Source organism: Mastomys coucha, unplaced genomic scaffold (genome assembly GCF_008632895.1).
Source record: "Mastomys coucha isolate ucsf_1 unplaced genomic scaffold, UCSF_Mcou_1 pScaffold15, whole genome shotgun sequence".
Classification (NCBI taxonomy): domain Eukaryota; kingdom Metazoa; phylum Chordata; class Mammalia; order Rodentia; family Muridae; genus Mastomys; species Mastomys coucha.
Window position 1 is genome coordinate 71,504,710 of NW_022196897.1, and position 13,897 is coordinate 71,518,606.

At 48.0% G+C, this 13,897-nt stretch overlaps 1 protein-coding gene across 2 annotated transcripts in view; it reads right to left on the reverse strand.

Moving 5' to 3' along the window:
* Nucleotides 1–13,897, reverse strand: part of P2rx3 (purinergic receptor P2X 3) — a 39,412-nt gene that overhangs the window by 2,939 nt on the left and 22,576 nt on the right. For both annotated transcript variants that reach the window (XM_031370872.1, XM_031370873.1), the window contains exons 9-11: nt 1,021–1,114; nt 694–759; nt 16–93 (exon numbers count right to left, since the gene is read on the reverse strand). In XM_031370872.1, coding sequence (XP_031226732.1) covers nt 16–93; nt 694–759; nt 1,021–1,114 — 238 coding nt within the window. The remainder of the gene's footprint in view (nt 1–15; nt 94–693; nt 760–1,020; nt 1,115–13,897) is intronic.

Here is a 13,897-nt window from a genome sequence, read left to right on the forward strand (position 1 = left end):
TCTTCCCCAACTCACCTCCTCAAACTTCCTGGCTTTGTAGTGATCAGCCCCTTTGAGGAAATTGAGCAGGATGATGTCACAGAGAACAGTCCCCTGGAGGATGAGGGGTGGTGTAAGCTCAAACAGCTTCCGTAGACCACTACACTCCCTAGCTCTTGGCTAGGACCACCTTCAGCAGATAGGTGACTGAAGCATTATTGGGGGAGGTGGCATGTAGGGGCTGAGTCTTCCAGACAGACCTGACTCTGCAGCTCCTCTCAGAGAAGACCCAGAAGCTCTGCAGGATCTTCTATGGCCTACCTTTCTAGCTCCTGAGAAACACCACTGGATGGCAGGCACAGAGGGTGTGGTGGGAGAAGCAGGAGGAGCTAGGGGAGGAGTCCCTGGGAGTGGCCTTTGTCCCCACCTTTTCCCAAGGTTCTCTTCCTCACTAAGGCATCCTAGGAGTCTCTCCCTTCCTTCATGGTGAGAAGCAGGGATTGCTTTATAAGTGGGATTACCTGAAAACAGGAAGGCAGTCTCTGGAGGCCATGAGCCTTGGGAGGTAATGCTGAGAAGTGCCCAGACCAGAGCTACTTAGCAGCAGTGTTTGAAGCCAGAGGGAAGGCTTAGCTGAGCTGCTTAGTAGCACTGTGCCTGGCTGGGTCCCACCCTGGCTGCCCTGTGAGAGCCTGGAAAGACGGATGAACTTACCACTCCCACCGAAGTGAAGGCGGCCACCGAGCTGATGATGGTGGGGATGATGTTGAACTTGCCGGCCTGTATGTACAAAGAGCAAGGCACATAGACAGAGGGCACAACAGGGAGGGCTGAGGGCTGAGGGTCAACTTGGACTCCCTGTCAGAGAGGCTGGGGAGCCTGGAGGGGTTCTGGTAGGTCAAAGGGTTCCACCCTACAGAGTATAGGAAGCTGATGGTGGATGAGTGGAAGACCCTCATCTCCAGAGAGCCTCTTCAGGACCTGAGGGCAGGCCTGGGAAGCTTCCCCTGTTCCCCTCATCCGAAGGGTCCCAGGACTCACGTTCCCATATACCAGCACATCAAAGCGGATGCCAAAAGCCTTCAGGAGCGTGCGGTACTCACTGCCATTCTCCATCTTGTAGTATTTGGCAAACCTGGAGGCCAGAGGTGAAAAATAGGTCTTCCTGTGGACTCTCCTGCCCGGACTCTTAGGGTTCTTTAGAGCTCCACAGTCATTATCAAGCAACTGGTGGTTGGTATAGTTCTTCCTGGACCGATATCACGGAGATTTCAACAAGCAGATCCCTGGGCCCACCGGACTGTACAGAATCAGCATCTTTGTTGGTGAGAATTAGACTCTCCCCTTTTAAAATAATTTCCCTACATGGTTTGTGTGTGTGCACATGTGTGTATGTGTGTTTGTATGTAACTGCGGGTGTGGAGGATGCCATGGCCTATTCGTCTGTGTGGCTGCAGGTCAACATCAGACGTCTTTGTTGATTACTTTCCACTTTATCTTCTGAGACAGTGTTTCTCACTAAACCAGAAGCTCATCAATTGGCTAGACTGGCTGGTTAAAGAGACCCTGGACAACCCCGTAGCTCTACCTTCCCAGCACTGGGATTTTAAAAACGTGAGTGTGGGGAATGGAGTTCAGGCCCTAATGCTTGATCAACAAGTATACTCTACCCACTGAGCCGTCTCTGAAAGCCTCTCTCCCCAAGATTGTTATGTGCATAAAAGCTTGGACTACAGCTGACCACAGCTGGCCCCAGGCTTCTTCAGGTCTACTTGCTTGGGTATCACAGGGCCCAACTTTAACCTACTCGGGCTCAGAGCCTGACTCATAGAACCATGCACCAGCGCTAATTTAACCTTCCTGAGACTCAGCAGTGGCAGCTTGAGTGGCAACAGTCCTGCTCTACAGGGTTGCCATGAGAATCCAAAGCACACGCATCAGTGCCGTCAGTGCTGTAGAGCAGCCCTGGGCACTGGAGACATTATGTTTATATATAACTGAGAAAAGTGCTTCCTGATCCCTCGCCCACGCTGCCCTTGCCTGTGTCCCATGGCGAAGGGAAACAATTCATCCTTTTCAGAGGACGCTCTACGAGGTTAAATGACTCATGCAGGATTTCCCACTGGAACTAGGCCCTACATCTGCTCCAGTCCTTTGCCCCTAAGCTTTGGCTGCTGGGCGCATTGGGATGAGCTGGGCACTTAGAGGAATGATCACATTTCATTCTTTCCTCGGACTCAGGTGGTGCACGCACAGGAGGGTGGAGCTTACCCCCATTTTGCAGATGCCTATGGCAGAGAAGGGAATTGCCTTTGGCTTTGCAGCTCCTAAGTGCTAGGCTTGGAACTGGAAATGCATTGGACTTCTGGACTCTAAATCAAATACACTCTCCCTATGCGGCTCTGCCTACCATGGGCCAGGCTCTAATGTCAGCACAGTATAATCTCTTGGGCAAAACTCCACTACTGTGAAATGGCTTCCTGATGTCAGATTAAGTAGTGAATGGAAATAAGAGTTCTGGAAGGCTGGGCAGTGTTGCCATACACCTTTAATTCCAGACTTCTGAAGATAGACAGACCTCTGTGAGCTCCAAACCAGCCTCCTCTACAGAGCTAGTCTCAGGATAGCAAAGGCTACACAATGAAACCCTGCCACAGAGAGGGGTGGCAGAGGACAAACAGACAGCCAACAAACAAAACCAAACAAAACCAAACCAAACATACAACAACAACAAAACCAAACAAAGAGTCCAGAAAGTGTAAAGAGTTCAAAGTGTAAAGCCAACGCTGCTTTCATTCAGTGCTAGGTTCTCTAAGTCTTCCCAGTCAGCACAGATCCCTAGGCCCTGCCTGCTGGTAAAGGGGTGTGTGTTTGGGGTGGTGGTGGTCTGAGAACTCAGCCTCTGAATGTGTGTGTGTTGTGTGTGTGTGTGTTGGGGGCAGGAGATGGTCTGAGAACAGACCATCCCTGAATGTGTGCAATGGTGGAGGTTACATCTCTCTCCCAGGGATGTCCATACTTGCAACTAACTGTGCAGGTAGAAGAAGAAGAAATTGCGCCACCCAAGTGGACCAGAGCTGGAGAATGAGAGATGTGGGAGGAAGGTGTGGTGGAATGTCAGCCACTGCTCTGGCTGACTCTGGGGAACTCTGTAGTCAGCAGAAATGAGTCTGGATCCCATAGCCATCACCTGTAAATAGTGTGGCCTTTGATGTTTCTTAGTCCTCGGGGTGTCAGCTTCCATGTCTATAAAAGTAGGGGTAATCGCGTCCCATTGAAGTTCTGCTGGCCGCAGTGGGTGACTACTCAACTGAGACTGACTCTCTGAGATGAGCACTGTTAACAACCCGTGTCAGCGGTTCTGTCTTCCGGACACTGTCCTTCTCTGCCCAGCTCCCTGGGCTAGGAGCCTGTCTCTTGCTGTTGCTATCAAGCAGTCTACTTAGCCTTTAGTCAGATTCATTCAGCAGGAGCACAGAAAGGACAGGGTGTGCGGTCTGCTTAGCTCCCCACACAGGCCAGTGTCTCACAGAATGGTTTCAGCTTCATCTAGAGTCTATGTTTTTCTCCCTTTGCTTGCCTTGCCAGGCCTGGGATAACAGCTCCCACAGGCTGCCAACCTCGGGGTCCTTCGCTATGTAGGCTCCTCTTGTTCCATGCGCACCCTTGTACAGTGTTTCTTCATATAATTACATCTTTTGAGGCTGCCCATGGCTCCTTGGGGTACCTATCCTAAGTGCCCCCATTTTGTAGAGGAGGAAGCTCAGACCCCGATGCTTCTGTCATGATCAGGAAGCAGTTCAGGAAAGTTCAGGTAGCAGATTTCTGGCCCTGCCTGTGCCTGGGCAAGGTGTGAGTGCTGAGCCTGTAGAACAAGACTGAGAACCATTCTGTGGAAATCTTCTCAGGGGTGACTGGCTCAAAGATGATCCCTGTGGGCTCAGCAGTTGAAGAGGCAGAGTGAGGGAAGAAGGCAGGAGACTCTTCTCCAGAGAGTGAGACCCAGGGGAAAAATGAAAGTGACCCAATAGAGATGCTGAATGAAGTAGAGTCCCTGAGCTGGAAGAAAGGAAGGCCTGGAGGTCAAGGGTGTGAGGAATGAGACCATCTTTAACTCTGGTAAGTTGTGTCTGGACAACTCTGGTAGTTATGTCTCCCACTGGGTAATGGTGGGAGTGTGCTACACCTGCCAGGACAAAGCAGGATGGATTCCAGTTCACAGCAGTAGGAGGATGACAGAATGAACAGCAGGGAGGAGACTGTTTTTATATCCATGGCGAGATCCAAGAACCTGAGACTCCAAGGAGACCTCCAGGGAGATCTCGAAGAAGTTAGGAAAAGAAGTATTTGAAATGGGTAGAAGATTTTAGAAACCTGTGGCTTTCAGGCTGGCTTGGGGGTCTGAGTAGACAGTGACCGTCTCAGTCCACTGAATACATAGTATATCCACTGAATATAGAGACCCACAAATATATGCAGAGCACCTTAGTTAACCTCATGAATAATGCACTATTGTTGACCCATTTTATAGGTTTGGAGAGAGAAGAGCAGGTGACTTGCTTAAGTCTGATGACTTTTGATTCTATGACTCCGCAGCCCAAACTTGGAGTCTCTGGACCATCTGTCTTTAGCGAGCTGTTAAGGATATAGGCACCCTGGTGCAAGATCTCAGAACCCTTCTAAATTCTACGTTCTCATACCACTGGAGAATTCAAGAGCTTTATCACACAGATGTTGTACTCATGGCAACTGGGCATGGGGAATTGGGATGAATTGCAGATATTTGAGGCGGGGCAGAGGTCAGGCCTGTGGTCCGGTGGCCTTTATGCCTAGCCTATGTCTGCATCCATGACAAACTCTCTGACACGGACTCGGAGAACAAGAAGTTGGCATCCTAGGCTCCACTGGTTAAATTTATCCCGGGAAGGAATGTGAAGGGAACAGGGAGAAAAATCAGAGCAGGCTTGGGTTTCTTCCAGCACCTGCCTTCCAAGAGGCAGTAAGCGTGGTAAGATCATTACATTATCTCACCAGCCACCCACCCTCGAGGAGGCTTGGCAGGGAAGGCTCCTCTTCTTGCTGGGAGGGGGGAATTGCAGAGCTTACGGAGGAGGGTCTAGGCTGCAGACGGGTGCATCCCTGGAGTCCAGACTCTGCTCCAGGAAAGCCAAAGGAGATGACAGAAGCTGTCACAGCCCTGTGACAGGGGATGGCTCAAGTCCTAAGGGTTTGGGGGTATCTTCTCTCTTAAGGCGCACTTGGACTTTATTTCCCATTCCTTCACACCTAGTTGGTGCTCCCTCATTGGCTCTTATAATGGAATGTGGGCAGAGGTGAGGCTTGTTACCTGGGTCAGTGTAGTGTACCTTACTGGGATCGATTAATGAGGCAGTCCTGGAGGAAGACCGAATCAAGATGGCAGCAGGCTAAGAGCCCGGAATGAACGGAGCTCTCCAACCTCACTGAGCCACAACATTAAGCCACTGATGAGGTAAGAGGACTGTTTGTTACAGCAGTTAGCAGAACTTATTCTGACTGTTACAATCCCCCACCCCCACTGGTTTTTAAAAAGGACTGAGAAGACTGAGGCACAATTCGAAGAGCTTTTTCCAAAGGACAAAGAAGGAGTTAGAGTTGAGAAGGACTAGATCAAAGGGGTAATTCCTAGGAATAAGCTCTCTAAAAAGGTCCAAGAGCCGAGAGTACCACTTGGCTCTTTTTAAACTAGCCTTTTGCCCCTGAGCATGTCACTCATCCTCTCTGAGATCTTTATCTTTACTAAAAGAGGGGGTTGGGGGAAAGTTGTGGAGAGAAGGAGTTAAGAGTTAATTTCTTATCTTAAGGCCAAGATAAAGAATACTATCTACAGGCTGGAGAGAAGGCTCAGCAGTAAAGAGCACTGACTGCTCTACCAGAGGTCCTGAGTTCAATTCCCAGCAACCACATGGTGGGTCACAACCATTTGTAACAGGATCCAATGCCCGCTTCTGGTGTGTCTGAAGATAGCTACAGTATACTCATATAAATAAAATAAATAAATCTTCAAAAAGAAAGTCTAAGCCATAAAAGCCAATGGTTGGGAGAGTGGAGCTGGAACTCAAATACAGTCCATCCCAGAGTCCACACTTAGCCAGCATTGTGGTTTGAGAATGGCTTGTCTACCCTGAAATGCATGCTGGAACTGAATTTCCATGGCAAGATATTAAGAAGTGGTATTGGCAGGACCTTTAAGAAGTGATTAGTCTACACCCTCATGAATCTCTCTTCCTGTGATTAATGAAGAAATAGGTTAAAGGGTTGTAGCAAGAGTGGATGTGCTGGGGCTTGGTAGATACCTCAGCAGTTAAGAGTACTCCCTGCTCATACAGAGAACCCAGGTTTGGTCCCCAGCACCCACATGGTGGCTCACATCTCTCTGTAACTCCATTTCCAGGAGTTCTGACTTCCACAGATACCAGGCACTCATATGGTGTCCATTTTGTATATATGTATGTATATTTATATGTTGCATATATATATATGTACATACATACATGCAAAATACTAATAAACATAAAATAGAAATAAATACAATTTACAAAAGCAGAGTATGGCCAGGCCAGCTCTTTAATTCAGGAGGCAGAGGCAGGCAGATCTCTATAAGTTTCAGACTAGCTACACAGTGAGTTCCATGACAAGCCAGAGATATAGAGAGAGACCCCCATCTCAAAACAAACAAACAAACAAACAACAAAAAACCCCACAAAAAACCCAAACCCAGAAAACAAACAAATGAACAAAACAAAACAAAAGGGTGGGTGTGTGCCGTAACAGCAGGTCTGGTGGGTCTCTTGAATGCTACCTGACTGTCACTCTGATACCCTGTGCTGCATCAGGACTCCGCCATCAAGAAGACCATCTACAGATGTGTCCCTTCTACCTTGGCTCAGAATCCTGAGTTAAAATAAACCTCTTTTCTTTGTCCTTACCCAGCTACAGCATTGTTATTAGCAACAGAAAATAAGTCAGGACAGCCAGAATTTGTTCTCCTTCCCCTCACTCCCCCTCCTCGGTTTTTCACAGGTCACACCTTAGGTCAGGTCTTTCAGTTCTGAAGCTAAAAGGATCTACTGCATTTGCTAGTGTCTGGGTACCTGGTATCGCTGAGTAGAGCTAGCATAGGAAGCTCATGGAGCCACTCAGTGGGAAGAAGGACCCTGGCCTCTTCATCTGCGAAGGGGAAGGCTGCCCTCTGCTCCAGGCCTCTAGTTTTGAATTTCCTGGCTAGGAAGTGGGGTTGAGGACAAGGACACTCACTGCCACCTTGGCCTGCAGTGCAGGCCTTCCCAACATGAACAGCTCTGTTTTCCACCTCACACATCCTCCGTGCCATAGCACACGCCTGCCTTCCTGCGAGCCCTGAACATGTGCCACATAGACTTTGGAGCTCTGGCTCACGCTGTTCGCCCCTCTTTTCCTTCCACCCTGGGAATGCCTATTTATTCATTAGGGCCCAAGTTCAGACAACCTGTCATGTTTTCAGTGGTCAGGAAATGCTTGGGATACCTACTGTGTGCTAGGCACCACTGACACTCTGTTAGAGGGAGAGGTGTATCAGTTAGTCACACCATCTAAAATGGGACAGAGAATAGGGCCGGGAAGCTGAGGAACATCGCTCTGAGAGAACAGGCAGCAAAGACTCTTGGCCTAGACTCCGCTTCAGAAGGACACAGTGGTTTGGAGAAGCTGAGAGCATGTCTTGACTGGAGGGTAGAGATGAACTGAAGTGGCTGTGGATGGACCCATCTGCTCTGGCTAGGTAAGACAACTAACTGTGCATAAGCCTTCCCAATCTCATTGTCAGGACTTCACCCTTGTAGCTTGACCACAGCAGAGTATTTACACTACAGACAATGGCATCCTATAATCCCAGAGAAGAGGCTTGCCAGCGCAGAGAGCTGTAGTTGTGAGATGGCCCGGTCTTACTTGTCCAGGCCCTCTACTACAGAACCTGGACTCCGACCCTTAGTCTGTAGGCTATGAGGCCTGTATTTACCATCCATGTCTGTCTGATGGTCTGGTGATCTCAGTGAAGGACTGAGGGAAACACTTGCTGAAAAACCGAATTAATTTCTCAGATTCTTAACCTGTCAAGGATTCGCTTTCTCAGTGCTAGCCTCTGGGTGTCCTTCTGCTGGCTGGGCTCCTCCAGATTCTCCTGATTTGGCATATGGAGCTGGGATGGTGGTAACAACATGCTGTTTTCTCTCAAATAGAAAACATTGAGATCCGGCAGCTGGCTAGGTAGAAAGATAGATGCCACTGATGGGGGACATATGGAGAGGAGTGAGGACACAATGTATGTGGAACACTTACACAAGCTCAGCCTAACCTAGAGGCTTCACTCTCATGACTACCTTTAGACCTCACAGGGCACTGATGGCCCAGGTGGCTTAGGGACTTAGATATAAGACAGTCCTAGGGTCTCAATCCTTGCTTTACTAATTGACGTACTTTATATGACCCTATGAACAACCTCCCCCCAAACCCCCAAACCTGCCCTATCTATCTGCATATCATTTTCCCTATCTGTAAAGTGGAAACGCCAACACCTACTGGATAAGGGGATAAATTAGGGTTGGGAGAGGGAAGGAAATATCTTCAGCAGGGCAGGAAAGAGAGAAAGGAGAGATAACACTAAGGATGGGGCTGGAGAGATGGCTCAGTGGTTAAAAGCACCAGTTGTTCTTTCAGAGTTTCTGAGTTCAATCCCCAGCACCCATAGGATGGCTCACGACCATTTATAATGGGATCTGGTGCCCTCTTCTGTCATACAGGTGTACATGCAGACAGGGTACTCATAAAATACATAAATAACAGTAAGGATGTTTTATAAAGCTATAGGGAAACATTGTTTTATAAGCTTACTTAAAAATATATAACATTAATAAATATGTTAAACGGAGCGATAATGCTTCCCACAAGAGACATAGACTATCCAGTAAAAACCCCAGTGCCAGGTATGAGAAACCTCACTTTGAGGTACAGGTCAGGAGAGCCCAGGGGGCTTTTGTCATTGCCTTTGGTGTCTTCTAGTGTGAAGACACTAGAATGTGAAAGTAAGACCCCAGTGCACTTCATACACAGGACTTGGAAGAACTCATCTGGAAGTGGCCTGAAGCCTCCTTCCTGAGGACTTGCTCTCATAGTATCTGGAAGCACTATATAAGCTGCCAAAGAAGAAAGGATCTACCCAGCTGTAATGCCTCTGAGTCACAATGATCAGCATAGCAAGTCATCCCTGAAAGTGAAGTAGTGGTACTTACAGCTTGGCTAAGCAATGGCAGTCTCATTGGACTTAAGGCTTGCTGAACAGAAAGGAAATTGTGCCTCATACTATAACCCTAGCCAACCACCCAGAGCTAGTGAAGTCATAGAAACAGAAGAAGCACCTACAACTGCCACTTTCCTAAGCTGGTATAATTCCTAACTGTATTCTAAACACTAATCCTTATACTTAAAGATGAGAGTAGCTCTCGTCTCTCCTCAAAGCATATTGTTTTTGCAGCAGATGGGGGCTATTACAGAAAGTCACAACTAGTCAGAATGCCGAGAATAGCTGACACAGTGGAGTGCCCAGCCCCAACTGATGCATCTCCAACACAGCCATTTTGTACACCTAAGGCTCAGAGAACATCATGGAAGGGGGGGGGTGGAAAGATTGTAAGAACCAGAGGATCTCCTGCTGTTACATAGTGTTTCCTAGACAAACTGGGAAGCTGTAGCCACAAAATCACAACAATGTAGTTGTCTAAACAAGACCTGCACGATGACAACATCAGTTGACAAGCCCATGTCAACGGGGGAGATTTGCAAGGCCTCACTCCTAGATGAAGAGCTATAGGTAATCAATGGGTCAATGGCTGCTGAGAGGGAAGAATCAGTTTTCTCCAGGAATTAGTTCTCTGATAAGTGATTCAATCCTAAGTTGTCATTCCTAAACATATACATAAGAGCAACACTAAATAGATCCAGTAGGGTGTGTGTGTGTGTGTGTGTGTGTGTAGCCTGTTTCATTTTCCATTCCTTTACTTTGTTTGCTTTTGGTACAGGGTCTCGATGTGTAGCTTGGCTGACCTGCAACTTTCTCTGTAAACAAAGATTCTTCTGGCAACCTTCCTGCCTCTGCCGCCCGAGTGCTGAGATTACAGGCTGTATATCCCCATGGCCAGACTCTCTATCTTTGATTCTGCAAGCTACAGAAAGGCACAACTCTCAGGTAAGGGGCATGGTTGAGATCTGAACTCAGGCTACTCAAATGCCAAGTCTACTAATTCCCTACGCTGGAAACCAAAGAGGAGTTGACTGCAGTCCTAGGAGGCAAGAAGCTTGTTAAGTAGGTGCTTCCAACAGCTGTCAAGGAAAGCACATCATGGCTCTGACTTGATGATGCGTCAGTATCAGAGGAGAGACCATGCTCAAGCAGCTGCGGGTGCTGATCTGGGAAGGGGAAGAAGAAGAAGAAGAGAGGAGACGAGGCTGGAGCTGTCTGGGACGGGAGACATCACTACCGGGCCCACCTAGAAAGCCTACTGATGCCAGACACCGGCAGGAGGCTGCTGTGAGGCACTCCTCTCTGGCCTCTACAGGGAGTCTCTGCTCTCTGAGGACTGCTCTCTTGCCCTCTGGTTTCTGGAGGTTTGGTTGATGAGAGGCACTGGCTGGGGACCAGAAGGCAAGCAGAAGAAAAGGTGGATATTTATCCTGCTCACTGCCTCCCAGTCCCATCTTGGCTTTGTTAGTGGCTGTGCCTGTTTGTGCCTGTGTGCAGTGTATGCCAGGGATCCCTGTTTAAATCTAGACACCCATTGCTCCCACAATGACCACAAATCTAGAGTGGTGATGGCTCCCAGTTTTCCTACCTGTCTGCCTCGGCTCCCATGTTGCTTCCTTGGCCATGCATTGCTTCCCAAGCCCTGGCTGAAGGTGCTTTCTTACTGAGACCTTCACAGAGACACCTGTTCGGTATCCAGACCGAACCTCTCAACGCTGGACCAAATTGAGCCGTTCTGAGGCCTGACAGTACTGGGGTGCGTTATACATGTTCCTTTGTGCCATTAGCAGGAACAGATAAAGGATGAGTAAGTACAAACGTCAATTGCTGTAATAAATCATTTGCCAGAAGTGCTTCTGTGGGGCAGGGTTGGAGCGCTATCCCAGTGTGACAGGGCTATAAATAACAGTGCACACTTCAGCAGCCCCAGCTTCCAAAGCCCTTCCCTGGACATGCCCCTAGACGCCGATGTGTGTTAATTTAGGCTCTCAGAGTTTACAAAGGCTTTACAGCCCATTTTCCAGAAATGGAAACAGGTTTACAGAGGGGATAACACTTGCTCTCAATCACACTAATTCCCTGGCTGGAATTCATCCATGCCCTGGGCTCTAACTAGTTCACCTTTGTTTCATGATGATGATGATGGTGGTGGTGGTGGTGGTGGTGGTGGTGGTGGTGATAATGGCAACAATTATTATTATTAAAACAGGTTCTCACTACATAAGCCTAGCCTGTCCAAAGGTCTGGAGCTCACTATGTAGACCAAGATGACTCACAGCTCACAGAGATCTGTATGCCTCTGCATCCTGAGTGCAAGGTTTAAAGGTAGATATTGACTGTTCCTTTTGCTTTTTTACTCTCCTGTAGTCCAGTCTGGTCTCAAAGTCAATATGTAGCTGAGAATGACCTTGAATGTAGGATCCTCCTGCCTCAGTTTCCCAAATGCTCAGATTACAGGTGTGCACCTCTATGTCTGGTTTTGTTCTGGGCTGGGCATCAGAAACCAGGGCCTCGTGTATACTAAGCAAATAATCTACAATGGAGCTATGCCCCCCTTCATTTTAGTTATTCTTAGCTTAATTGTTCTTAGTCATCTCTCAGTATTCCCAAAAGGTTGATTCTAGGAGCCCTGTAGACACCAAAACCCATTTTATATAAGATTCAAGGACTTTATATAAAATCACATAGCGTTTCTCTATAAACTATGTCCATTGCTTTGCTTGTGTTAGATCCTCCCTAGATAACTTATAATGAGTGCCTCACGAAGTGTACATTTTGTGCAAATAGTGGTTCTGCTGTATTGTTTGGGGTATAAGAAGGAAACAAAGGCAGCTCTTCTCTGGGGCAGGTGTCATTGCTTCCCCAAGTATCTTTGATCTATGTTTGATAGTGTTCACAGATGTAGAATCCATGGCTAAGGCAAGCTGCCTGGATTTTTATGTATAAACAGTTTTGCTCTTTGGGTTTAGGTTTATCATTCCCTTGATCACAGGAACTGGCCTCTTTCAACTCACCATCCACCATGAAGCTCAGCATGTGATAGAACTAGAAGCTGAAAGAGACCTTCAAAATCTTCCCATTATTATCTGTAAGAGTTTCCACTCCTGAGGCCTGAACGCTCCTGTGCAAGGAAGCAGGCAGCCAAATTTATCTTTGAGTAGTGCCAGCCATTGCGAGGGCTTCCCCACGCTGAGCTAACATTCAGCAGTGTTTGCTGAATGGAGAAGGCTTTTTATCACGGTGAACAAACCCCCTGGAAACACACATAGATCTGTTTAGAAATGATTTGTCCTCCCAGAGAGTAGTGGAAACTCCTTTCTAAAGCAGGACCCAAAACTGTTAAACCAGCAGGAAAAACAGCAACAAACATGCGGGATCCGGGTTTGACTCGGGAGGCAAGAGTTGGGCCTGGAATTCGGGTTTCTCTGTGAAGGAGGTGCTGTTCTCAGCAACGCTTTGCCTGCTGGGAAGTCACTTTGCCAGCTGAAATACACTTTTACAGTTGATTCTGTACCGATAGGAAAATATCGCCTGGCAGTCTCCTTGCATCTGGGACGGGGGCCACATCCTTAGATCCTGCTGGGACTCCTCCTCCTGAGAGACAGGCCCGAAGCCAAGTTTATTTACTTAGGAGTCTAGGGACCTGATTAATTGCAAAAGCAGCCATTTAAAAAGTCTGCTGTTGATTTTTAAAAGCACATTACTAGCTGGCTATAGTGACCCACGCCTGTCATCTAGGCATCAGGAAGGCAGGGGGATTACTGTGAGTTAGGAGCTAGCCTGGGCCACATGGGGAACCAGGGGGTGGGAGGCAACTGGTCCTTTTATCTTATCTGTAGCTGCAAGTGCAGGTTGTGAGGCCAGTCTGCCAGACTTTGAATATCTTCTCTGGCACTATATAAGGTATGTAGCCTTGGCCAGATAAAGGAGACTCTGAGGCCCAGAGTTCCTCAGAGGTGAAAAGATAAACCCCCTTAGCTCCTTGGTCAACACTCAGCAAGTTTATGATCCTAGTTCCTATTAAAACATCAGTTGCTGTGTTGACAGGATGGACACACACATAAGAGCTGGATTCACTCAGGGCCACTGGTCCTTTCATTGCCATCGTAGGAGGGTGAGGATCGTGGGGACTGCAAACATACCCACGGAAGAGGCCTTCCCACAGTATGGTTTTCTGTGAAAACGACTGAAGTGGCTGCCTTTAAAACACATATTCTGTGGCGTTTGGAAGGAGGAGGGGAAACGCAGACAGGCTGATGAGCGCCAGGGCCCACTTCAGCTCTGTCTCTGTCGGTTGGCCGAGGAGCTTGGTGATCTGCATGCTGTGATATGGAAGCGGAACCAGGCCAACTCTGAGCTTCATAAAAGCTGCTGTGGGTGCGTTTCCAACACAGAGCGCCTGCTGGAAATACCTAGCACATGAGGAATAGCTAGCAGATGAACAAGGCCTTTTTTTTTTTTTTGTCCCAGACACCAAGAGAGGAAATCCAAAATCGAGCTGCCTTTTAGTAGCAATGCTGTCTTAGGAACTCTCAGAGGGGAATTGAGAAATCAGACATCATTAAAAGTGCTTCTGGCCGGGCAGTGGTGGCTCACGCCTTTAAT